The sequence below is a fragment of the Suillus paluster genome, assembly GCF_016628075.1.
Source record: "Suillus paluster strain FC165 chromosome Unknown EDB91scaffold_28, whole genome shotgun sequence".
In the NCBI taxonomy this organism is placed as follows: domain Eukaryota; kingdom Fungi; phylum Basidiomycota; class Agaricomycetes; order Boletales; family Suillaceae; genus Suillus; species Suillus paluster.
The window spans coordinates 250,969-272,568 of record NW_024537588.1 but is presented as its reverse complement, the minus strand read 5'-3'; the positions used below and the strand labels follow the sequence as shown (position 1 = coordinate 272,568).

Below are 21,600 nucleotides of genomic sequence, written 5' to 3'. Positions count from 1 at the left end.
AACAATGCCAGTTGTAGTATGTAAGTAGCGCTCCTGGGATTCAGACACGAAGATCTGTCTAGACCCCATACTCCCCTGTCTCGTTATGTTCAAATCCTTGACGTCTGACAACAGATCCTGCCTGCAAAGCACGTTGAGAACCAACCTAACACGTGACCTCACAGACGCGTTTACGTGTCAAGGCAGCTCGCTGGTTTTACTTTTTGACCCTTCGATATCCATAGTCCGTGACAGATGCGTGTATTTGAATGCTATCTTTGCTTGGAGCCTTGGATGCATAGCACATACGCTGACTTTCAACTACTTCCCTCGCGCCGCTCTCATAATGGCCATTCCAAAGTTGCTCCTGTTATTTTTAGCGCTCCGTGCGCGCGTGTTCAGCGCTGAGCGCTGAGCACCCACTGATCAGCGATATTCAGTCTATAGATAAGTGCCACAACCTCTCTGTGCCCTGGGCTCCCGTGTTATTTCCCTTGTATGTTTTCAGTGTCAGCCAGTGCTGCAGTTTCTGCTCTCTGCACGAGTTTTTGTTCTGATATTACTTTTGCATTCATTGCGAGACCCTTCACAGTAAGATGGAGCAGTTGTTAACCGATAGCACAACAGACTGTGGAGGAGTCTCGAGCAGCGCTGTCCCTCTGATCATCCTGATCGTTCTACGTGTCTTTATGACGGGGCGTCCCGTCAGACCTGGTGCACTATTCCTATGTCCCCCGGGTCATTCCGGTCCATCCTCATCCCTCAACAATCTTGCTGTCAGACCTTGATGAGTTACATCGAGTTGCACCACTCCTCTGTCCCACTGGTCATTATTTTCGAACCACTTCTCCAACGCTCTTGCCCTCAGCCTTCGATACAGATTCCAGCAGCGTGGCATCCCGTCTGACCTCGATGAGGCCATTGAACTCCATCAGGCTGCGCTTCTCCTCTTTTCCCCTGGACATTCTGCTCGATCTATGTCTCTCCACGATCTTGCTATCAGCCTTCAAGACAGGTTCCAGTAGCATGGCATCCCGTCCGACCTGGATCAAGCATTTAGGTTATTTTCGCAAACTTCTCACCTATCGCAAGCAGCCTCTTGTACTGATCTTACTACTGCCAAGTCATGGGCGACCTCCGCCGACAAGCTGAAGCATGATTCTGCATTAGTTGCCTATCAGACCGCAATTTCTCGATCGGCACGTTGCCCTTTTATCATCTCCTTCACGCCATTTTAACATGGTCCGGGAGGCAACTTCCTCCCTTGCCACGGATGCTTTCTCGTGCAGTGTTCATAATGGTGCATTGACAACTGCTGTGGAACAGGTGGAGCAGGGCCGTACAGTCTTCTGGATCAGTTGGCACGCTTCCGCACGCCGCTCGACGAACTTTCCCTGTCAGGTGGCACCGGGACAGCCTTGGCGGAAGAGTTCAAGCGGCTCAGCTTTGGTCTTCGTAACGCATTTGATCAGCCTCCTGAAGACCAGTCCCTGCAAATCCGACAACTGATCATGCAATGGGATGCTACTATCTCACGCGTCCGCATGCTCCCCGATTTTCCTCGGTTTCTCCTGCCTCCGTTGTTCCCCGACCTCCGGACAGCGGTCCAATCATCATTGTCAACGCTTGCCAGTACAGCTGTGATTCCTTGGTTATCTCGAAAGACCAAGATCCTGTCCACATTTTATTCGATATTGTGCAGACCGAAGTCTCTGAGTTGTCCCCTTGTTGAGCAATTTGGTTCTTCCAATCATCAAACTCAAGCTTGTCAACATCTTCCGCAAGCTTTGGAGCGATGTTGTCGAGTTTGTGGTCCAAATTTTCAGGGAGTTCAATGTTCGCCCTGGCTCGCGTATCTGGTGGTGTCCCACGGCTGAATTCACGCTGCTTCCTCTACATGCAGCAGGACCCTACGAGAAGCAGAAGGACAATTTGTCTCACATCTACATCTCCTCTTACACCCCGACTTTGGCAACCCACATTCGTGCGAGACACCAGGTCTCTCAAGATGCACCCCCGCAACATTTTGTTGCCATTGGTCAAACAAACCCGGACAGGGGGAAGGAACTCCGATGCATCGCTCAGCACGTTGCGACCACCGCGCCCTTCACATCGCTTGCGGACAGCCATGCAACAGTAGAGGGAGCATTGGATGCATTAAGCCAGAATCAATGACTTCACTTGGCCTGCCACGGAATGCCGAATCAACGACAGGCATTTGAGTCTTCCTTTGCGATGCGCGACGGGCCCTTGACGATAAAGGACATCATCCAATCTCACTGGCAGAATCCGGAGTTCGCACTCTTATCAGCCTGCCACACTACCGTTGGGGATGAGAAGAGTCCCGATGAGTCGATCCATCTCGCTGCGGCTATGCAACATTCAGGATTTCGCAGTGTAATTGTTCAATGTGGTCTGTCGATGACGATGTTGCACGGCAGATGGTGTCTGCTTTTTATGGCAACCTGATTGATGGTTCAGGAAGGTTGGACTGCACACGTGCTGTGGCAGCATTGCACAAGATTCCACTGGAACAGGAGATCGTGTTCATTCACATGGGTATCTAGTTTGATACCCATTCATCATATTGTCACATTTGCAGTAAGTAATCCATACTCTGTCGGTATACTGCATCCTCACACCGCATCTAGAGATTGTTCGAACGCTCTTGTTGAGAGCCCAGCTCTACAGATTCCGACAAGGGTTTACACTCCTCCTTTCTCGTTCTCAACTGCATGCCTAACCAAATGCTGCCAAAATCCAAGCCCATGGTCCAAGCGCATACTTTCCTGCCTACCATTTTACTTATGCTTTCCCCGTTCCGCTCGCACGTATGATCTTGTAACTCTTGTTGTAATTACTTACTCTGTCACAGCAAGTGATAGTACAAATCAGTCCCGGACTGATTAGGCTGATGTACGCAGTAAGTTTATGTCTGACCACATCTGACTGATCAGAAAGCAAGGCCAAAAATGCGAAAGCGAGCAATGATGTGGTCTATGCGGAATCATCATATGCCATTGTGGGAGTGTTTTCGTAAATACGACCTATTTTCACTCGCTGATTTGAGCCGCTGTCATCGCGTTTGGAATCTGTAGTCTCTTCAATCGCGTAATGCGCTCTTCCTTCAGCGTATTCCATGTGTTCAACAACCCCAAGTTGGCTGCTGCAGTACTGAGTATCACCGCTGTACCTGCTTGGCTTTGAGGTGACTTGCGGATCCAGAATATATTCAAACACCATGCTCAAACCATGCTGCCCTTCAAGATATTTTCAGTCACGGCTCTTTGACTGATCAGATCCTGCCGCAAGCGCGTCGAAAAGACTCATCACATGATTTTCGGGAGGCGCGACTGTGCCACAGACGCGTTTACGCGATGAAGCATCCCACAACCTGATCATTCGATATTCGTTACGACGTTAAAGTCATCCGTGTGGCATGAAACTTATCCTATTTCCTTTCTGCCAGCTGCAGGTTCATGAACTGTTTAGCTATCAGTTCATGATAGATGGAGTATTTGAATGCTATCTATCATCTGGACGTACCGTGGAATTTATGCAAAGCAGGTACAGTAACTTTCCTAATATGTAAGATTACCCTCGCGCCGCTCTCACAACGGCCATTCTAAAGTCGCTCCTATTAATTTTAGTGATACGTACGCGTGTGCTGAGCATCCACATGATCATCATCCCCTCCGACTGGGCTTTTCTGGGCTTTTTATAAGGAGCAGCAGTTGGACCGGTTGCGTCTTTGACTCGCAAGATATCATTGACGATGGCCCCTTCTCGCTGCGTTGGCCTCTTGGCGCTTGTCGCCGGATGCCTTCTGCCTTCTGGTGTCCTGGGTCTTTGGCCCATCCCAACCAATCTCGAGACCGGCATGACCGCCCTCAAGGTCTCCCCTGCGTTCTACTTTGACGTGCAGGTTGAAGGCGCCCCAGTGGATTTGTATGAGGCGGTCGCGCAAGCGCAATACTATCTCGAAACCGACCAACTTGGACGTCTCGTCGTCGGCCGCGGCGCGAATGACACTACAGCCCTTGTTGGCGCGAAGATGCTTTCGAAATTGACGCTCTCTCTCACGAGTGGGGCTACTGCGGAGCCTATTGCTTCTGAAGCTGTGAAGCCCCTGGGCACCCGTAGCGAGGAGTACGCACTGACAATCCCAGCAGACGGCTCGGCTGCTACTTTGACGGCGAACTCGACGTTGGGCCTGTACAGAGGGCTCACTACCTTCAATCAGATTTTCTACTACTATGGTGGAGTAACCTACACCTTGCTCGCCCCAATTGCCATTACGGACACTCCGGCATATGTGAGCAGCTATCTTTCATGTCAGCTGCTTGAAACTCATGTATATAGCCTTTCCGAGGATTGGCGCTGGATACCGCGAGGAACTACTACCCCGTTAGCGATATTCTGCGGACTTTGGACGCGATGAGCTGGGTCAAGGCGAGTGCTTTCCTGATGTGTCATCTTGTGATTCCTGACACGTTAGACAGATCAACACTTTCCACTGGCATATCACAGACAGCCAAAGTTTCCCGCTCGAAATTGCACAATACCCCGAGCTTGCTATCAACGGTGCATACTCCCCTGCAGAAGTTTATACCGCGAGTGATGTACAATACATCGTTCAGTATGCTGGTGCAGTACGTCTTTCCCTTTATCATACCCCTTTATCCGCTTATGGTCATCCCGCAGAGAGGTATTGATGTTATGATGGTCAGTATTGATTAGTCATTCTCGCAAAGAAAACCTCATCATTCCACCAGGAAATCGACACGCCCGGCCACACTTCTATCATTGCGGCCACTTACCCTGATTACATTGCGTGCTTCGACTCCACGCCGTGGGCAACCTACGCCAACGAGCCACCTGCTGGTCAGCTTCGCTTCGCACTCCCCGAGGTCGTGAACTTCACTACTTCGTTGCTCGTTGACGTCGCAAAGACCGTGCCTTCGTACTACTTTAGCACTGGGGGTGACGAATTGAACACCGAATGTTACGCCGAGGACTATCCCACGCAACTGCAACTCAACAGTACCGGCATGACGCTGAATGGTGCTCTGGACACGTTTACGCAGACTACTCATGCTGCACTTATGGCCATGGGAAAGACGCCGGTTGTATGGGAAGGTGCGTCTGCTATTTCTCCGTGAATTTCAGCACTTCAATGGAGACGGTCACTCAGAAATGGTCCTGAACTGGAACCTTACACTCGCCAACGAGACTATCGTGATGTGAGCATATCGAAAGCAAACTCAAGTTCAGCTGATTCAACTGTACACGTCAGGGTCTGGATTTCTTCCGAGGATGCTCTAGCAGTGGCAGAAAGAGGCTTCAGGATCATCCATGCACCATCCAACTACTTCTACCTGGTTAGTTGCCGGTTTATTCCCACAGACGAGACATCCTTATCTTATCATCCTAGGACTGTGGTGCTGGTGGATGGGTGGGAGCATACCCTGCTGGGTCGGTCCTCATCTTATCGTTCGTTCGACCTGAACTGACATCTCTCGGGAAAACAGAAATAGCTGGTGCGACCCCTTCAAGACCTGGTCTGAGGTACCGCTTCATGATTGTTCCCGATGATCATTCGTCTCACAGCATTTTAGGCCTACACCTTTGATCCCTTGGCAAACTTGACTGAGGCACAGTACCAACTGGTTCTCGGAGGTAAACACGCATGATCCAGTCCTGAGATGATCCGAATTGACGCTTTCTGATTCGCAGGCGAGCAACTTTTGTGGAGCGAGCAGTCCGGACCTCAAAATATGGACCCTATCATTTGGCCGCGTGCTGCATCATCAGCGGAGATTTTCTGGAGCGCTAAGCAGCCCAGCGGCGCCCCGTTAAACGTCACCGAGGCGTTGCCTCGCTTGCATGTTAGTATTTCCTCCAGTTGTTCACACCTCAAATGACTAATCACACATGCACAACCCAGGACGTCCGCTACAGGATGGTACAGCGCGGGCTCAACCCCATCCCACTCCAACCCCAATGGTGTGCGCTCAGGCCAGATGCATGTGATCTGACGGCTTGAGAATTAGAACGTCCCAGGAACTCTACTTGATTTTGGGTCTTTTCACGAACAATCGATATACAATGATGTCTTGTTTTGCAATGTAATATATCATGACATTCCGTGGGTTACGTACTAAACGTTAGGACGCTTTCTCGGATGTGAAGACGGACGGAGCGTTCGGCTGGCCACTCAAACCTCACCCACTCCAATGTGCCCGCGATAGTCATATTGGCTAGAAAGTGCGTGAGTAAGGCAACAAAAAGAACACACCGTGACATACCTTCGTCGCCAACGTTGAAATTCAATGTTTTGAATGGCTGAGAACCACCATGACCTTGTCTGGGTGGAGCCCCTGGGTTGAAGAAACTCGTGAAGCTTGAGCCAACTTTCCAAACGAGTACAACGCCCTCCTCAAGGGACATAGTCACGAGGCGGCGTCCGTCAGGTGAAAATGTACATGCCGCCGGTCGCCGTTTATGTCCTTCGAGCACATATAGCTGTGTTGCCGTCTTTAGATCATACATAATGAAAGCGCCTTCGCTCGTTCCAACGGCAAGTCGTTGAGTCGCCATGTGGAAGTCGACTGTGGGGAACCTGGTCGAATTATAGGTCACCATATGCACAGAAGCCTACGGCACGAAAAAGAAGAGTCGGCTCACGTCTTCACCACATGGCCGATAATCTCCGTGGCGCTGTCTAACACGGCGTCACGGCTCGCTGTCGAATTGGGGTCTAGTGATTTAACCACGGCCTCCATCAACCTCGGGAGATTCGGGTACAGAATCAGGGGTCTCTGATTGTACAACGAAACATCAGAAACCCGATGAACCATTCTACAGTCCCGACACGTACCTTCCTGATCATGAACGCCACCAGTTGCATCACTGCTTTCCGCTGGTCCAGCGTCTTTGGATTGAGAATGTCTAGTGTGAGCGTAGTCATGAACAAAGGCGTATTGCTCGATGCGATTTGTAAGACTGCAAATCGTGCTTGAGGCCCGATGTTTTGGGCTGGGATGGCTTCCTTGCGTGCATTCGTAGCAAGGGTATATAACGCGCGGAGCATTGCCATGGCATCGATGTAATGCTGCCATATCTGAAATCCGCGTGCGCATAGGTCGATGGCTAGACCACGGTGTGCAGATGTTTCGTCGTGTAGATATAACGCGATGGACTTGGAGATGTCGACGAGTGAGCTAGGGCGTCATGATGAATGGTTATGGGTGGCTATCACGAAGAGGATGAGATGTTTACCTGGTAGTCAATAGACTGTATTTCTCAGCTGCCATATATCCGCAAATGAACAAAGCGAGCGAAGCTTTCGCAGATTCCTTCTCGATGGAGGGCTGCAAGCATGGCACTGTATCGATGTCAAACAGATTGTAAAACGATGTAGATGTGCATCAGCTTACAGTGATGTTGCCATGCATCAACGAGAGCGATGCTCTCCTCGTCCGAAAGACGCACGATCCCTGCATCAAAAAGGGTTTTTGCGGCTTGCCGTACGTCATCTGCAAGACCAAAGCGCTTTAGTCAACGTCGCCCTATATAGTGATGGATGACCCACTAGACGAGTCGAACCACTGTGTAGCCAGATATGCAACGTCCGGTGCCTGGTATGACGCACCCACGACGTGGGCTAGAGAAGTAGAGTAGAATGTGAAAACCGTTTGGCAGTCATGCGACAGCTCTAGACAAGCGAATTCAGGGGCGAATGGGACGGCATGGATGGAATATACGAACCTTCGGCAAGGGATAATGTCCTCAAGACTGAGACGATCGCGAGGACACGTTCGGCAGATACTTTTGCTGACATTGTCCAAGCGTGGATGGCGTGATCATGGTGGTAGATGGTGGCGGCAAGCGCACTGGACACAATGCTTAGATGGTTCCGCGCTGAGGTAGGATGACAATTGACGTACGATGCAAACCCTACCGTACTCGATGATGGACTAGTACCCAGCCTATTTTCGCAGATCTCGTCTATGTCAGCACTAAGTCCAGGCGTCAGCAATACGGACAGTACAGCACGAAGCTGCGCAAGTGTAGCGTTTGAAGGGGTAGTTGATGATGGCAACGCATGTCCCGATGATTTGACATTCACGGAGGTGTATTTCAGGAAGCGGTCTAGACTCAACAACAGGGTGCACACTTGAGGGCGTAAGATCAATTAAACTGTCAGATGCCCAAATAACGTTGATAGAAAGAAAACATACGTGAAACAGGCCCACTAGATCCGCTAAGCGTTGAAATGGAGATGGAGGTCACCTCCGAGTTGTCGAGGGAACTTGAGACATCGTCAGGCTCTATACTGAGTAGGTAAGGGATGCTTACATGCTGTTCCAACCTCCAGCATCGACAAGCTCTCTGGCTTTCTCTCCGGTCGTTGCACGAAGGAATTCACCCGACTCAATGTCCCAGACACGTGCGGTCCCATCTGCGTAGATCAATACTGCACGATTGTTGTCATCCCCACCTGCATAGACGCAGGCTATTGGAGACGATGCCCCAGGAATAAGGTAGAGCCTAGATCAAATCAGTTAGGTCGTATAACCTGCCTCGTTGATTGAAGCCCACATTTCAAAGCCTTCCATCGATACAACGGCAATAGTGCCATCTCCCGAGATGCACAGCAACGATCCACCTAAAGGCCCAGCGCTTTCATTGGATTGCAGAACCTGCGCTACACGCGTTAGAGGTACGATGAACGGGGTAAACCGCGCTTGGAGCTTTAGGGATCTGGTGAATATAATACTGAGTTATATCGCGTTAATGCGGGTGATAGACATACGCCAGTGCCCAGACAGCAATACCACCATCATCCGTTCCTCCCAAGATATATCGTTCTCCCGTGCGGTCATTTCGGATAAGGTGCATGTTCAATATAGACGAGGGCAAGCTCATGTCTGACATTTTGTCAAAGAACACATCACTGCCAGATACGGAAGAAAAAGCGGAGAGAGGCGCAGATTGTGCATGATGCCTTCGCTGCAAAAGGCATGGTAATGACGTTTGTCGAATGTGACCATCACCTGAAATCCAAAATCAGGATCCGGAACATTGAAAGCACAATCAACACCGACTGTAACCCAGCAAGACCAAGTTAAGTTCCAAGGGCAGAACAGACATCAATGTTGCGCCTCCCGGAATAGTATCACTAGACGAACTCTGTGCTCTCCACAATCTTCGACGCTGCTGCTTGGTCGAGACATCTTGATTAATAGTATGGATGAAAATCTCCTTCTGCCCCGATCGAAGCTGCCTGAGCGCAAGGACTTCGTGAGGTGATGATCTTGACCATGACAGCATCAATGAAGGGCCAACAGAGGTCGACATTGTTTGAATTGCTCTGTGATGTTTGCAGTGAGCTCTTGACTGCGAAACTATGAGTAAAATACATACTGAGTAATTATCGACGTTCCGGAAGAGGAGGTTGCGGGGTTATTGTCGGCATCGACGCGCCGCAAATAGTAGTGAGAGATGGTATCCTGCATCAGATTTCTATTTCAGCGCTGATTGAAGAGTATCGCGGAGTGCACTGACGCTAAGTACCACGAATGTTTCGTCATCCAAGAAATGCACACCTTGGATCTTACCCCGGCTCCTGAAAGAAACGTCGAAGGTTGTGACGGATCCTTCTTGCTCTCCGCCACTGAATCCCTTGAGCAAGCCTTCAGCTCTTGGTGTGCGTATTTGATGAGATCCAAGATCTTACCGTGATCTCTGTATTTGACCACGCGAGCCCTATTATCCTATCATTCAAACTAGCATAGCGGACAGTAATGCCTTCAAGCAAAAACCCTGGAGATGAGACCACAATACCACTGGATTCTTCTTCCTCCAGCCGGACTCGCCCAAGGCTGCTCGTCGAGATTGTAGTAGAGGGACTCTCCTGCTCCGTTCCAGAACTATGACTTTGACCCAGGAGAGCGACACTCTCGGCACTTTTACTACCAAACGCTTTGAACGGGTTCGGGATCGCCAACGACTTGTGACCATCTTGAGAATGAGCTGGAGAAGAGGTGAAGGACCGTGCGCGAGCTCGCATTTCATATTCGGGAATGATAGTCAAGCACCGAGTGACAAGGTAGTTTGTTGAATTAATATACACTAGCTGCAATGAACCTTGAAGGAAGAGGAATGGTGAATGATACCGAAACTAGGAGAGTGAAATCATCCTACCGTCAGCATCATTCATCAGCAACTCTACTCCAACGGCCGGCCCATCGACTTGCCAGTCATCGGAGGCGAGCCTCTCGAACCTTGTTGGATGCATACTATGTGGGTCCCCCACAGAAAGCTCAAACAGATTCAGACGCGCTTTGGAATCATGAGGCTCATCTACAAGGCCGAACTTTTCTGCAAAAGGAGGCTCCGAGGGTGATGCGCACGCCAGAATGAGGTATGTTTTCTACATCGGTGTAAAAATGAACTTTGTAAAAGCACAAAATAACAACAAAGCGACGCACGTCCCCCCTAGGCACCATCCGAATAGCCTCCCATTTCCAAAACTGATCCTGGTATGACCTTGTGGTCGTGCATTTGCACGTTGCCACACACGTATTATCTCGCATGTCACAGGCGGACAAATTACTGGGAGGCTTAGTGTGCAATACAAATACAGGTTAGTAGCGATAGAACGCACCCTGATTCTTGAAGGACCACCAATAGGTCCTCCGTCTCTATGTGCCGCATGGCAGATGCTGCATTCCCAGGTCCGCAAGGATCAAGAATGATGCTTGCTTTGAAAGCTATTCTCCCATCGGAGGGAGGGGACAGTTGACGAGGAGACGGCGGTACCGATCTCGGGGAAAACGTTGGAGAATTTGTCACTGAAAGCAGTGATTTTGGATCATCCTTGTTTTTGTTTGTACTAGAAGCACCTAAAGTTGAGGTCGATGAGGTGGGCAGAAGCATTGGAGAGGCTGGAACATGAGACTGCTCCACGACCACACCTCTATCAAAACTGGGAAGTATTGCATCTGCAAGAGTGCGCTCCCGCGGGCGCCTGTCGTACTTGCTGCTGCTCTTGAGTAAGTCCTTCAATCGGCCCGGTTCATCATCGAAGTCAACGTAGTTCTTTGGGGCTTCTACTTGTTCGCGTGACACGCCAGAAACCACTCGCGTTCTGGCGGACACATTGATTAGAGCTTGATTGAATGATAGCGACGAGGGTGACTGGAGGGACCGGGAGTGCCGGCGAGAGTGCGAGGGAGATTTTCCTGGTGAAGATGGGGCGGTAGGTGAATTGTGCTCAGAAGGTAGTGTGATGGTGGGTCTTGCACGTGAGTCTAAGGTTGGAGTATTGGTCTGATGGTGGAAACTGAATACGTCGATAGACCCTGTGGAGCTGCCAACAGCGGTATTATGGAAGCCATCCTCGGTTCTCCATGATGCAAACGAAGCTGTTTGTTCCGAATTAAAGTTGGATTCAATAGCGTTTATTGGAGAACCGCTAGACCCCAATGAGGTGACCTGAATGCTTGCATATGCCGGGAATGTGAGAGGGAGGAGCATCACAGTGAACACTCAGGATTTTATTCGCAATGATTCTGATATCGGGTCATGGAAGAGGGGAAGAGGACTTATGATCTGAGACTTGCCAAATCCAAACAGTAGGATTCTTGCGAGGTGGTTGTTTGATTCTAAAGCCCTTGCTAAACAGCTGAAAACAACTGCAAACAATTTCTACGTTTCCAATCAACAGTTGTGCGCTGACTCGCAGGGAGGTGCAGGTTCACGTAGCCAAGTCATCTTAATCACACTGTCACATTCATTAAAGAACCCGGAGCTTGCTACGATCGTGGCCGCAGCCTGCACTTGATTTTCCGCAGGCTTCTAGATGCGAATTCGAGAAGAAGCAATCTACCCCACTTGCCAATGTGCTCGATCGCCATCACTTAAAGCGGGTTTCACTGTTTCAGTGATCATCGTCAGGGTTTCACGGTGTTCACCCTGTGGCGTCTGCGGTGATACTTTCCGATCCAATCAAACACCGCCCTGCTTCTGTGGGTCTAAATTTCCTCCGCACATACCTCACCGCGTTGCACTGGCCCAAGTCTGGCCCTACAATTTTGCATGCTTACGTTCAGTTGGTCATGCATGACCGAAGACGAGGAGCTCCAGTCCCTCCGGATGGCCCCACCTCAACTCCATACCCAGATTCGAGCCCGAATAGAACCGTGTCTTCATGCAGCCAGCTTAAATAAATTTTGCGGCGGGCGCCTTCAGCCTCCTTTTCACCGCACCATGTATATCGAGCCGAATTGACTGTCATATATTTTGGTCAGCAGCTCAACGAGACCAGTACCGCACATAATACATACCTCCCACACGTTCCAGGTTTGCTTGCAGGACTTGTGCAGGACTACAAATTCTTGTCGTTTAGTGGACCCAATAGTTGTTCCGTGGCATCGGATGTGGCGTTCCGCCCAGGGCTGATGGGCGCCCGGCCAGGATCGAATGAAATTCATGAGATTCATGACTAGGCCTCGTCGACCCGCTTACTATTCTATTGGTTCTCGGCACTACTGCAGTCAGACAGAGTCAGGCAAAGATTTCACTTACAAACATGAAAGCACTGCCAACATCTCATCGTCCGTGATATGAGGGCCTCGCGAATGAAATCTTGTGCCGCTGAGATCGCAATTCACCGGCACACCGTTGTCTGCTGACTTCGCCATCGCCTCTTCCAGGTTGTGGAGTGAGAGCCTTCTCCATCGCAACGGGCAATGAACGTTATGGTTTAACGTTACATAAACCCCAAACTAGATGGCTTGTCATATATGATACCATTCATACGAACATCCATATATATGAAGTATAGATACATTAGTAAGTATATGACGATGAAGCCGCAGTACTTTTGTTTTGGATCCGGGTTTATCCCGTGATCGTGAATGGTATATATTATAAAGTAGCCTTAGATCCCAAAATTAACGTCCGGTGTTATAATAGATCCTTGGGTATCGTCCCATAGCCATACCGCCCTGCGGTGGTGACGTGGTAACAAGTGGCCGAATCAACGGTTGGAGTGTGCCTAAGGCGACATGATCATCAGCGTGGGCGTGGAAAGCTTGAACCTGGTGATTTACTCTGTCATCACGGTCTAACGTCTAGTAGTGTTTTGTCTTCGGACGGTAATGTGCCCGTCCTCGCACGACGGACTGGGTGTGCGTCGTGTGTCATGTGTCTGATGAACAGGAATTAAAAGCTGTGACGATGAATAGTGGACCAAGCGTACAGTGAGCGCTGCAAAGGGATGCACGGCCGCATGTTGCCTCTGCTTTTGCATAGCATATTCCATCTATAGACACCGTGTCAGATGAGCGCTATGAGAAAGCACATCTCAAGAACTTGCCTTTGCTCTGCTGTGCGACCCTGAATTCGAATAATGAAGCATGTCTTGTGGAACCGCAGACATGGTTGGCAAAGCTGCCAGAGAGTGGGTCATGGACGGTAATGCAACAAGCTGAGAAGGAGGAGATGAAGTAGAAGAACTTGATGAGATCGACCTGTCTGAGTATGCCATCGATGAAGAAGAACTGGTGCGCTGGTACTGCATAGGAAATCACTTATTGCTCTGGATGACTGTTTGCTGCAGTTCAATTGGGTTTATATCATTCTCGTGAACGCCGGTATTGCCACAGTGGCTTAGCGTTGGCACGGATATTACCGAGCCATGATGCAGGTTGACTGGACCGTGAAACGGGAATCTTTCAATATGATAAATTCCCCGTTCCAAATCTACAAAGGCGATCAAGGGGCGGAATAAGGGGGCTAGACGGATGCAGCAGAAGTTAACTCGGTTTGAACAGATTTAGGCCCAGGCCACGTTGTTTCCTGCGTACTCGTAGTCAATTCGATTCATGCGCCCTGGAAATGCCGCATCCCATGAAGAAATGTTCTGACTCGGAGGTGACAACTCCCTACCAATTTAGGTTGAAGTGAATACATAAGCATAGCGTGTTTCTATAATACATCCGTCGGGTGTGTATCAGCATGGCTGCGTCATGTAAATATGCATGTAAACAGCACCAGGGTGATTTGAACTCACTTGGTGATTACACTATTTCGTCACGTAAGTAGATTTCAATTGTAAGCATGCTGCAGTACATCATCTAGTTTTCCATAATCCATCGATGAGCAAGTGCTGCCCGTTTTCCGAGTGAACATTCCACTCATTTCCGTCAAAATACCACAATGTTCGATTGGTTCCCGTGCGGAGAATGATGTGCTCTATAGAAGGGCAGTATATGTGGAGTTCAGTCGTGAGCATGCGTTGCAGGGAGCTTGTATTAGGCAGAGGTGACCATCGAGATACATCGACCTCGAGATCTCGTAGGTTATGCATAGCCAAAAGAGCGTCATGAATTACGCTGCGCTTAATGGTAATGATAAAGATAAGCTATATGAAAGAGGTAAAAAAATTGACTTACGTGGGGAAACGTCATTGGTAATGGAATAATCCCAAGGTAATGAAGGTCAGGGCACACGGAGGATATGAGCTTGATCGTTTCCACTGACAATTCCTCGGGTACATGAATGACGTTTAGTGAGCGAAGGGTTGGAGAGAGGACAGCAAGATGGGGAATAAAATCCAAAAGTTTCTTGTTAGTGTCTCTATCCAAAGGTATGCGAAGGTGGTGAACGCCACATGGGAGAGAAAGCAGCTGCGTGGCTAAAGGGAGTTGCCCATCGAAGGTGCACAGCTCAGGCAAGCTACCAGCTTCAAATTGTGGGGCATCTTCATCTAGGCCACCCGATATTTGGAATTGCCTCAGCTTGTTCTGGCTCTCCAGGAACTTTACGAGGTGTTGATTCCACGGAAGGCGAAAGTTTGCTTCTCGGAGCTGAAATGGAATTTTTGGGATATCACTCAAAACCCAAGTATTAGCACGGGCTGGATCATCGATGTAGAGCATGTCCAGACAACGCATTTTCGAAAGCGCTTTCTGGACCATGTGCCAGAAGCGAGGAGGCAGCTCTGTTTGAGTGCGCCTTGAATTTTGGTAGACATAGAAGGAGCGGACGTATGGGCCCAGACGCTCCTGCGATATGATACTTTCGCAGGCTCGAAAAGTGACCGAGATGTCACCGGACATGATAATCTCGTATAGCTTGATCTCTGCATCTTTCTGAAGCGACTTGCAGGTCAGGCACAATGCAGTGAGATCGCATCGACGTGTCCAATGGACGATTCGATGGCATGCTTCAGGAGGCAGGGCCTTTGTTGTCATTTTCGATATCAAATGGCAGAAATGAACAACTGCCAATCGCGCGCCAAACGTTGAAGTCGCGTGTATGCATGTCAGCTTACCAGCTCCACCTCGATACATTTTACGTACGATGGTAAAATTTAAAATAGTGTCGTTCGGATCGACCAAGGCGAAATGTCGACCTAGCTCCGGAGTCTGAGTTCAGAAAACGACCAAGAAGACTGGGTTTGAATTCACCTGAACGACTCAGAACTGCTACTACTGTGACAATGAGTAGAAAAGCAAGACCGCCCAAGCGGATGAGCCTGCTAGTCGTGATCAAGAGCAAGAGTGATGGGTGGCAAAAGAAGGAAGGACACGCTACTTAGGACAGTCTAATACGCTTTTGTCTTTTGACGATTTCGTAACCTTTGCACACTTTTTGCTTCCTCCAACCAAGGACATTTCTGCATTCCACCATGATGGCCGTTTCGCGCTCAGATCTGCTAGCTTGGTTGAACGAGCTTCTGCAGCTTAACTACACAAAGATTGAACAATGTGGTACAGGAGGAGCCTACTGTCAAATCCTTGACTCCATCTATGGTGCGAGCCTCATCCACGTCGAGCAGATCGCTATGGAGCTCGACTCTTTGTGGTTTCTAAAGCTTCTTTGCAGGCGATCTTCCAATGGCCCGAGTTAAGATGAACGCAAAGCACGAGTACGAATTCGTCGCCAATTTCAAAGTCATGCAGAACGTCTTCAAAGCAAAGAAGATTGATAAGGCGTGTTTTTCATCCTGTTAACGCGTCAATTAAACTCACTTTTCACTCTTCTTACGCAGCCCATACCCATCGAGAAGCTTGTCAAATGCAAGATGCAGTGCGTCGATTTATGAACTCTACAATGTTGTTACTCCGATGCTGACCGCGGACCCCATCAGAGACAATCTAGAGTTTTTGCAATGGATGAAGCGATTCTGGGATTCTAATTACGGCGGACAGGGTTATGACGCTGTGGGACGTAGGCGTGGTGCACCAGCTGAACCCCCAGCGACCATCGCACCACTTTCGACTGGTTCTCGCAGCGCCAGTGCCGTTCTGGGGGTCGGTGGTCGATCCGGTGGAAAGACTCCTATCAGCGGACATCGGGCAGGTTCAACGCAACCTAATGAAGCCATGCAGGCATTGCAAACCCAACTCCGCGAAATGTCAACTCACATGGAAGGCCTAGAGAAGGAGAGGGACTTTTATTTTGCGAAGGTAGGTCGAGACCATTCTAGATTAAACTCAGAAGTTAACGTTTGTACAGCTTCGGGATATCGAGATCCTCGTTCAGCAACAATCGGAGACACTGGAGAGTCAAGGCAAGGAAGATGATAATCTCAAAGAGATCCAAAAGATCCTCTACTCGACAGAGGTAGGCAACACCTTTATCCTCATCTTCATCTTTTCTCGAGCTTATCTGAAATTCACCGGCCTGAGCAGGATGGTTTCGAAGTTCCGGAGAACGCACCTGTCGATGAAGAGGAAACTTTCTGATTGTGCATGCCGCTGGAGTATAGGAAGAAGTCCTCGTGTCATATCCTATGATATCACCTTTACCCTTAAACCAAGTGTTCATTAGCATTCACTTCACGCCTTGCACGTTTTCGTTGTTCCATCCCTGTCGTTCCTTATAATTGGAGTCTACATAACTGCGCTCCTTCGCTTAGCTCTAATATTCGTATCTCAATGCATTTTGGAATCTCTCATTCTCACAGACAACAGTTCCGGCCAGGAGGTCTCAAAGGACTAGATCTGTGGACTCAGTCCGGTTTTCAAATTTCCCCTATACAAATAGAAGGAAGAATATAGCTGTTCCTGGCTCGAGCTTCCATGAGGAATCAATGGCAAAGAACAGTTACAATTACAACATGGCATTCTATACAGGAAGTGAATTCGTAACTCTTTTTCAACTACACATGCCTATGTCGATCGTTGATTTGCCAGGGTCCTTGAAAGATTGTATGCCGCCGAGATGAGCGTGACATGTCTAAACAGAAATGTTAACAGAAGTCAAATTCTATGAATGTACCAGAACGCACGTGAACCCCTGTACGGCATTTCCAAGCCTTGAGCACAATTTCAGCCTCCACAACTCAGGGAAAAAATGAATTTCACATACGCATCACCAGACTCTGAGATCTCCTCACTGCACAAGCCCACGTGATTCAAATACAGCAGGAAGTCCTTCATCCTGTTTAGCACTAGCGTGGCACGTTCAGGGAAAATGGACATACCTCAAACATCTCTACCGCACGTTGCAAAAGCGGCCTCTCAAACTCGCCGGCGCGAGTCAAAGCCTCGACGCACCACAGCGTACAGAGACAGAACGTGCCTTCCTCGCCTCCCACACCATCATCAGATTTGTTGACATCGTACCGGTAGACGAGGTTCTGGTTCACAGTCAGCATGTTCGTAGCAAAATTGAGACGGGACTGACGTTGGAGGTCAATCCTCCCCTTTCGGGTGTCTTCAGAATCTGCTTGAGCGTGCTCACGAACCGTGTGTCAGACTTGACGGATATATTAGCTTCCCCTCAACGGACAGGTATAAGGATGGGTACACACCGGCATCATGAAGAACACGAGGGGCATAATGAGCACGGATGAATCGAGCACGTCAGTCTCTTCGTAGCTCTGCCCGAAGATCTGCAAGTCCTTGTTCCACGCCTTTTGCATGATATCTTCGTAAAGATCATCGCGTGCGGCAAGCCATTGGAGACGGTGTGGACAAGGAAGAGAGCGCTTGTCCGCCAGCCGAAGGCCTGTTCGAGGGGAGGTTCATCAACGTGTGATCACAGTAGTGTGGTTCGGGACTCGCACCTCTATCGATTGCAACCCTGCATATCCGATCAGCGGTACTATGTCAATTTCAAAGCAATGCGGCATACCAAAGCATAATCTTCCACATGCCATCTCAGCATTGTCCAGCGCAACTGTCAAAACTCACCTTTGAATACTAATAACAGAAGCATGGATCAACGTAGTATCCAGGGGGCGGTGAGAATACATACAGTGAAATGGCGCTCCTTGCCCCGGACTTCCCTGTGATATGGACATTGACACTTAGCCTCAACACACACCTGCCTGACGCGTACTGACCATATGGATCTAAAATACGGGTTGAGTCATTAAAGAGTCGGAGAAACATGAGGCGCACAAGTCGGGTTCCTTGTAGTTTGCGACAACGACTACAAAGTATTAGGCGTGCATCGAAAAAAAGAGCAGAGAAGACGCACAGTCAACACTGAATGAGAGTAGAGTCAGTAGTCGTGTACAGCCATCAACCGGAATAAGTAACTTACAGTTCCCGAACCAATACCCTTCAATCGGTATAGCCTAATCAGTATGGCCGTCCATGGCCTGGTTGGAATACTCACCATGTGTCATACGACTTCCAGAGTAATTGAGAAGCTGATATCACAAAGGGCACTAGGCAAGACTCACCAATGGTTTACCGAACTGAGAGTAAGTAATATTAGATGGTCGTTTTTAGAATGGTCTAGGAGGAGCACACCTTCTGTCCAAGATAAATACAATCCATCCTTTACCAAGATCAATGTAAACCAACAAAGGAGCACAAGTGGGACTTACAATTCGCCGTAGATATCCTGTCAGCCAGATCAGCTTCCAGTGTACTGCAACTACCAGCAAGACATACCAATTGGACATGGTCGGCTGCACCATTGCCGATACTTTTGGCGTTGGTCAGATCGCGAGTGCTGTGCAAATGATAGGCAGCGACGAACCGAACAGGTTTAGAACCTTTGTGTCCATCAAGATGAAGAAGCTCTTTCTCCTCCAGATCTTTACCACCTGCAGAAGGATGATCAGAGCCACTTTATGAATTCCATCATGTCAGACATACCATGGATTGTGTACCTTCATGGACAATCAGCCTACAAATACATCTGATAGAGATCAAACACGCACATAATCTGCAATGAACCATCTGGGTTCTTGTTCTTCAGTCGCTCAAAGATGAATTCCATATATGCTGTCAGTTAATTATGTAAGCTCGGAAGATAGCAGTACGCAGGGGAGAGACAGACCGTTAGCCTCCTGCGTGAATCCGAGTCTAATCAGAGCGTATAGCGTGAATGAAGAGTCGCGAATCCAGGAGGCCCTGCATGAGTGGTACGACATAAACTACGGAATCATGGACAACACTGGATGTATGCATACCGGTAGTCCCTATATATATATCATAGGTTAGTGAAGAAATTTAGGTGTATGAAGAAGTACAAGCACACCAATTTCTGGTCCCACCAATGTATTCGGGCAAGCTGAATGTCGGACTCGCGACAATAGCGCCTATAGACGGAAATGAACGGGCACTCAAAGATAGACGTCCGAACTTCAAGGCGGAACACGTACCAGTGGGTTCATAGATGAGCAACTTTAACGCCAACGCGCTCCGGTGCACAGCCTCCTTCCACGAGCCCTGGTAGGTGGATTTCCTGATCCAAGCATTCCAGTAACTATTGGTAGACTGCGAACGCAAAGGATCATTTGAAAACAGAAACTAAACGATAAGGCAAGGGAACGTACGACAAATAGATGTTCGAGGAGTTCCTACAATGCAAGCGAGCGTCAGCAAGCTCAAAGTTAACAGTCACCAAAAACGCACCTTGGTCAAGATCGGATCATCCTTTGGCCTCATATTGTGTGCACTTGCCATCAACTCTGCGGACCATGACCGTCAATCTCATACGCAATGACTAGAAGTACCCACTCTCAAAATTAACTCCTAACATCTCTGCTTGCTCTCCATCAACTCCAGGTCCACCATCACCTTTACATTCAGGCGCAATCCGCAACACAAACGTCAGTCGCTGACCCTCTACAAGCGTTAGCTCCGTCTTTGCGGCCAAACCTAGATGGCCCTTCGCGCTGAGATCCAGGGTCTCCAAGGACACCTCAGGCACAGCGACATTGTCAAGCAAGGACTCGGAGACGAACCGCAAGTCGAGCGTGAGCGGGCTATGCGACGTGCTCTGCGGGCTCGCGCCAGTCCCGAGACCTGGTGGGGAGGTGCCGGCGGGCCTCGAAGTGAAAACGACTTTGTTTTGCTTGGAAAATTGGAGCGGGATAGTATCGTCGGGGACGATATTGGTGTCGTGGGGGTCCTGCGCATAGTTAAAAGCGGGCGCACATTCGATGCGCAGCGGGATGGTGCCGCGGATCACCTAACGGGTAAAGATTGCGATGGAAAGCCCGAGTGGAATGTTCTGGAGGAAGGCAGCTCACCTCGACGCGTCTGACGAGCCAAAACAGTAACGGACGGGTAGATGTGCCGTTTTCTTGGCGGGGAAGGAAGTCTGAATGTATGCAATGAAATCCGGCAATTGTTGGCACAATTGGCGCAGGAGACTAACCGGTGACACTAACCACGCCCTTCTCATTAAGAAACCTGACCATATTCAGCCATGATTCGCACATAGATAAGATAATAAACACACTTAGTCTGCAGCACATTCGAGCTTGGCAAGTAGTTTTGCTTGGTGGTGAATGGAACCGTCGGTGTAATGGAGAAATGACCACCCTGCAGCCCCATCCACAATGAAGGGAACCCTCCTGAATACTATGTAAAGCCCTAACCTTGTTTTTGTCCAAGATGCGTGCAAAGATGGACGGGGAGTCGAAATTTGGGACACAGTAACTCTCGACTGTATAGGATATGCATTAGATGAAACTCGTGTGGAGGAATTACAGAAGTTCCGGATGAGGGAGCCTCGGCGCTTGTCCAAGCCATCCGACTCCGAACCCAACTTCAAGAGGGTACCCTTCTTATTCAAAGACCATCTTGAACTTGAACTACTCACTCGATCCATCAAGACTGACCTATGTGCACATCAATAAAGCTCAGAATGCAGTCTGGCAAACTCACCAGCGCGGCAGTCCTCAAATTCCCGATCCTGGCACAATCAGAGATTGAGAACACGGATACAAGATTAATGAAGGAGCTACGCACAGGGCATGGTCAGCAATAGGAATATAATCGCGTTCGGCGTCTGGGTTTTGGATGTTCATGGTTGTGGACTATAGGAGGTTGCGTGTGTGATGCAACACCCTTAAGTACGAATGAAATCAGATAAGGCCGCCGAATGCCCGTTTTACCCATCGTCGCGTACCACCTGGAGCGCTACGGTACATAGCAAGTACACAGTGATTGTTACACAGGCACACGGTGCTCGCAACATCTTACCCAGGTTTCTCAGCGTTCACACTGTTACTCCCAGACAGACTTGCTCCAATCACAGAGACCAAAGACATCAAATTCATTGGATGTCATGACTATAGTAGCGCTTGTGCATTCCGCAACGACTTGTAGGATAAAAATACAATAAATCCAC

The 21,600-nt window shown here is 49.1% G+C and overlaps 7 protein-coding genes across 7 annotated transcripts; 3 read left to right on the top strand and 4 right to left on the bottom strand.

The window, feature by feature from the left end:
- Positions 1-848: 848 nt before the first annotated feature.
- Positions 849-1,364, top strand: EDB91DRAFT_1135339 (uncharacterized protein). The gene has a single exon (XM_041318806.1). It carries the CDS (start codon positions 892-894, stop codon positions 1,129-1,131), a length of 240 nt encoding a protein of 79 aa, XP_041176870.1. The 5' UTR covers positions 849-891; the 3' UTR covers positions 1,132-1,364.
- A 2,207-nt stretch (positions 1,365-3,571) lies between these two features.
- On the top strand, positions 3,572-6,088 carry EDB91DRAFT_1223404 (glycoside hydrolase family 20 protein). Its single transcript, XM_041320937.1, has 12 exons — positions 3,572-4,294; positions 4,342-4,431; positions 4,482-4,631; positions 4,684-4,704; positions 4,755-5,118; positions 5,174-5,222; positions 5,276-5,360; positions 5,414-5,454; positions 5,511-5,547; positions 5,598-5,658; positions 5,716-5,867; positions 5,927-6,088. The coding sequence occupies exons 1-12, from the start codon at positions 3,755-3,757 to the stop codon at positions 6,023-6,025; spliced, it is 1,689 nt and encodes a 562-aa protein (XP_041176869.1). The 5' UTR covers positions 3,572-3,754; the 3' UTR covers positions 6,026-6,088.
- EDB91DRAFT_1135335 (uncharacterized protein) lies at positions 6,089-11,653 on the bottom strand. The gene is made up of 20 exons (XM_041318805.1): positions 10,652-11,653; positions 10,476-10,599; positions 10,189-10,417; positions 9,722-10,131; positions 9,550-9,666; positions 9,409-9,494; positions 9,090-9,355; positions 8,798-9,038; positions 8,584-8,745; positions 8,341-8,532; positions 8,223-8,293; positions 7,929-8,157; positions 7,750-7,874; positions 7,574-7,696; positions 7,419-7,517; positions 7,261-7,366; positions 6,860-7,202; positions 6,667-6,800; positions 6,288-6,601; positions 6,089-6,239 (listed from the first exon to the last, which is right to left on the bottom strand). Exons 1-20 carry the CDS (start codon positions 11,521-11,523, stop codon positions 6,133-6,135), a joined length of 4,350 nt encoding a protein of 1,449 aa, XP_041176868.1. The 5' UTR covers positions 11,524-11,653; the 3' UTR covers positions 6,089-6,132.
- Positions 11,654-13,114: 1,461 nt separating this feature from the next.
- On the bottom strand, positions 13,115-13,537 carry EDB91DRAFT_1053822 (uncharacterized protein; the record flags this gene model as incomplete). Its single annotated transcript, XM_041313779.1, has 2 exons — positions 13,115-13,257; positions 13,363-13,537. 2 exons carry the CDS (start codon positions 13,535-13,537, stop codon positions 13,115-13,117), a joined length of 318 nt encoding a protein of 105 aa, XP_041176867.1.
- Positions 13,538-14,122: 585 nt separating this feature from the next.
- Positions 14,123-15,245, bottom strand: EDB91DRAFT_1053866 (uncharacterized protein; the record flags this gene model as incomplete). The annotated part of the gene is made up of 2 exons (XM_041313784.1): positions 14,123-14,389; positions 14,445-15,245. 2 exons carry the CDS (start codon positions 15,243-15,245, stop codon positions 14,123-14,125), a joined length of 1,068 nt encoding a protein of 355 aa, XP_041176866.1.
- A 333-nt stretch (positions 15,246-15,578) lies between these two features.
- Positions 15,579-17,078, top strand: EDB91DRAFT_1135315 (microtubule-binding protein). The gene is made up of 6 exons (XM_041318804.1): positions 15,579-15,806; positions 15,880-15,986; positions 16,046-16,083; positions 16,145-16,463; positions 16,513-16,620; positions 16,689-17,078. Exons 1-6 carry the CDS (start codon positions 15,683-15,685, stop codon positions 16,740-16,742), a joined length of 750 nt encoding a protein of 249 aa, XP_041176865.1. The 5' UTR covers positions 15,579-15,682; the 3' UTR covers positions 16,743-17,078.
- On the bottom strand, positions 17,079-21,479 carry EDB91DRAFT_1329205 (glycoside hydrolase family 15 protein). Its single transcript, XM_041325313.1, has 34 exons — positions 21,219-21,479; positions 21,135-21,162; positions 21,070-21,088; positions 20,846-20,913; positions 20,707-20,789; positions 20,623-20,657; positions 20,495-20,565; positions 19,980-20,433; positions 19,875-19,930; positions 19,796-19,819; positions 19,498-19,736; positions 19,430-19,438; positions 19,297-19,370; positions 19,178-19,241; positions 19,113-19,126; positions 18,994-19,060; positions 18,906-18,939; positions 18,839-18,855; positions 18,762-18,789; positions 18,692-18,706; positions 18,625-18,638; positions 18,550-18,567; positions 18,484-18,491; positions 18,405-18,435; positions 18,259-18,355; positions 18,195-18,203; positions 18,136-18,146; positions 18,068-18,084; positions 17,813-18,009; positions 17,686-17,757; positions 17,483-17,638; positions 17,368-17,432; positions 17,288-17,314; positions 17,079-17,235 (listed from the first exon to the last, which is right to left on the bottom strand). The coding sequence occupies exons 1-34, from the start codon at positions 21,275-21,277 to the stop codon at positions 17,169-17,171; spliced, it is 2,247 nt and encodes a 748-aa protein (XP_041176864.1). The 5' UTR covers positions 21,278-21,479; the 3' UTR covers positions 17,079-17,168.
- Between the last annotated feature and the right edge of the window lie 121 nt (positions 21,480-21,600).

Bases quoted from the DNA above. Each gene is read 5' to 3' on its own strand.
- EDB91DRAFT_1135315 (XM_041318804.1), top strand. From the start codon at position 15,683: ATGATGGCCGTTTCGCGCTCAGATCTGCTAGCTTGGTTGAACGAGCTT. The intron at 15,987-16,045 runs GCGTGTTTTTCA...CTTCTTACGCAG, and splicing joins AAGCAAAGAAGATTGATAAG to CCCATACCCATCGAGAAGCT. The intron at 16,621-16,688 runs GTAGGCAACACC...CGGCCTGAGCAG, and splicing joins AGATCCTCTACTCGACAGAG to GATGGTTTCGAAGTTCCGGA.
- EDB91DRAFT_1135339 (XM_041318806.1), top strand. From the start codon at position 892: ATGAGGCCATTGAACTCCATCAGGCTGCGCTTCTCCTCTTTTCCCCTG.
- EDB91DRAFT_1223404 (XM_041320937.1), top strand. From the start codon at position 3,755: ATGGCCCCTTCTCGCTGCGTTGGCCTCTTGGCGCTTGTCGCCGGATGC. The intron at 5,361-5,413 runs GTTAGTTGCCGG...TTATCATCCTAG, and splicing joins CATCCAACTACTTCTACCTG to GACTGTGGTGCTGGTGGATG. The intron at 5,548-5,597 runs GTACCGCTTCAT...ACAGCATTTTAG, and splicing joins CCTTCAAGACCTGGTCTGAG to GCCTACACCTTTGATCCCTT.
- EDB91DRAFT_1329205 (XM_041325313.1), bottom strand. From the start codon at position 21,277: ATGAACATCCAAAACCCAGACGCCGAACGCGATTATATTCCTATTGCT. The intron at 21,163-21,218 runs GTGCGTAGCTCC...TGATTGTGCCAG, and splicing joins CCTATTGCTGACCATGCCCT to GATCGGGAATTTGAGGACTG. The intron at 20,566-20,622 runs GTTAGTCTCCTG...GCATACATTCAG, and splicing joins GGGCGTGGTTAGTGTCACCG to ACTTCCTTCCCCGCCAAGAA.
- EDB91DRAFT_1135335 (XM_041318805.1), bottom strand. From the start codon at position 11,523: ATGCTCCTCCCTCTCACATTCCCGGCATATGCAAGCATTCAGGTCACC. The intron at 10,600-10,651 runs GTGCGTTCTATC...TAAGCCTCCCAG, and splicing joins GTGGTCCTTCAAGAATCAGG to TAATTTGTCCGCCTGTGACA. The intron at 7,697-7,749 runs GTTCGTATATTC...TCGCTTGTCTAG, and splicing joins GACATTATCCCTTGCCGAAG to AGCTGTCGCATGACTGCCAA.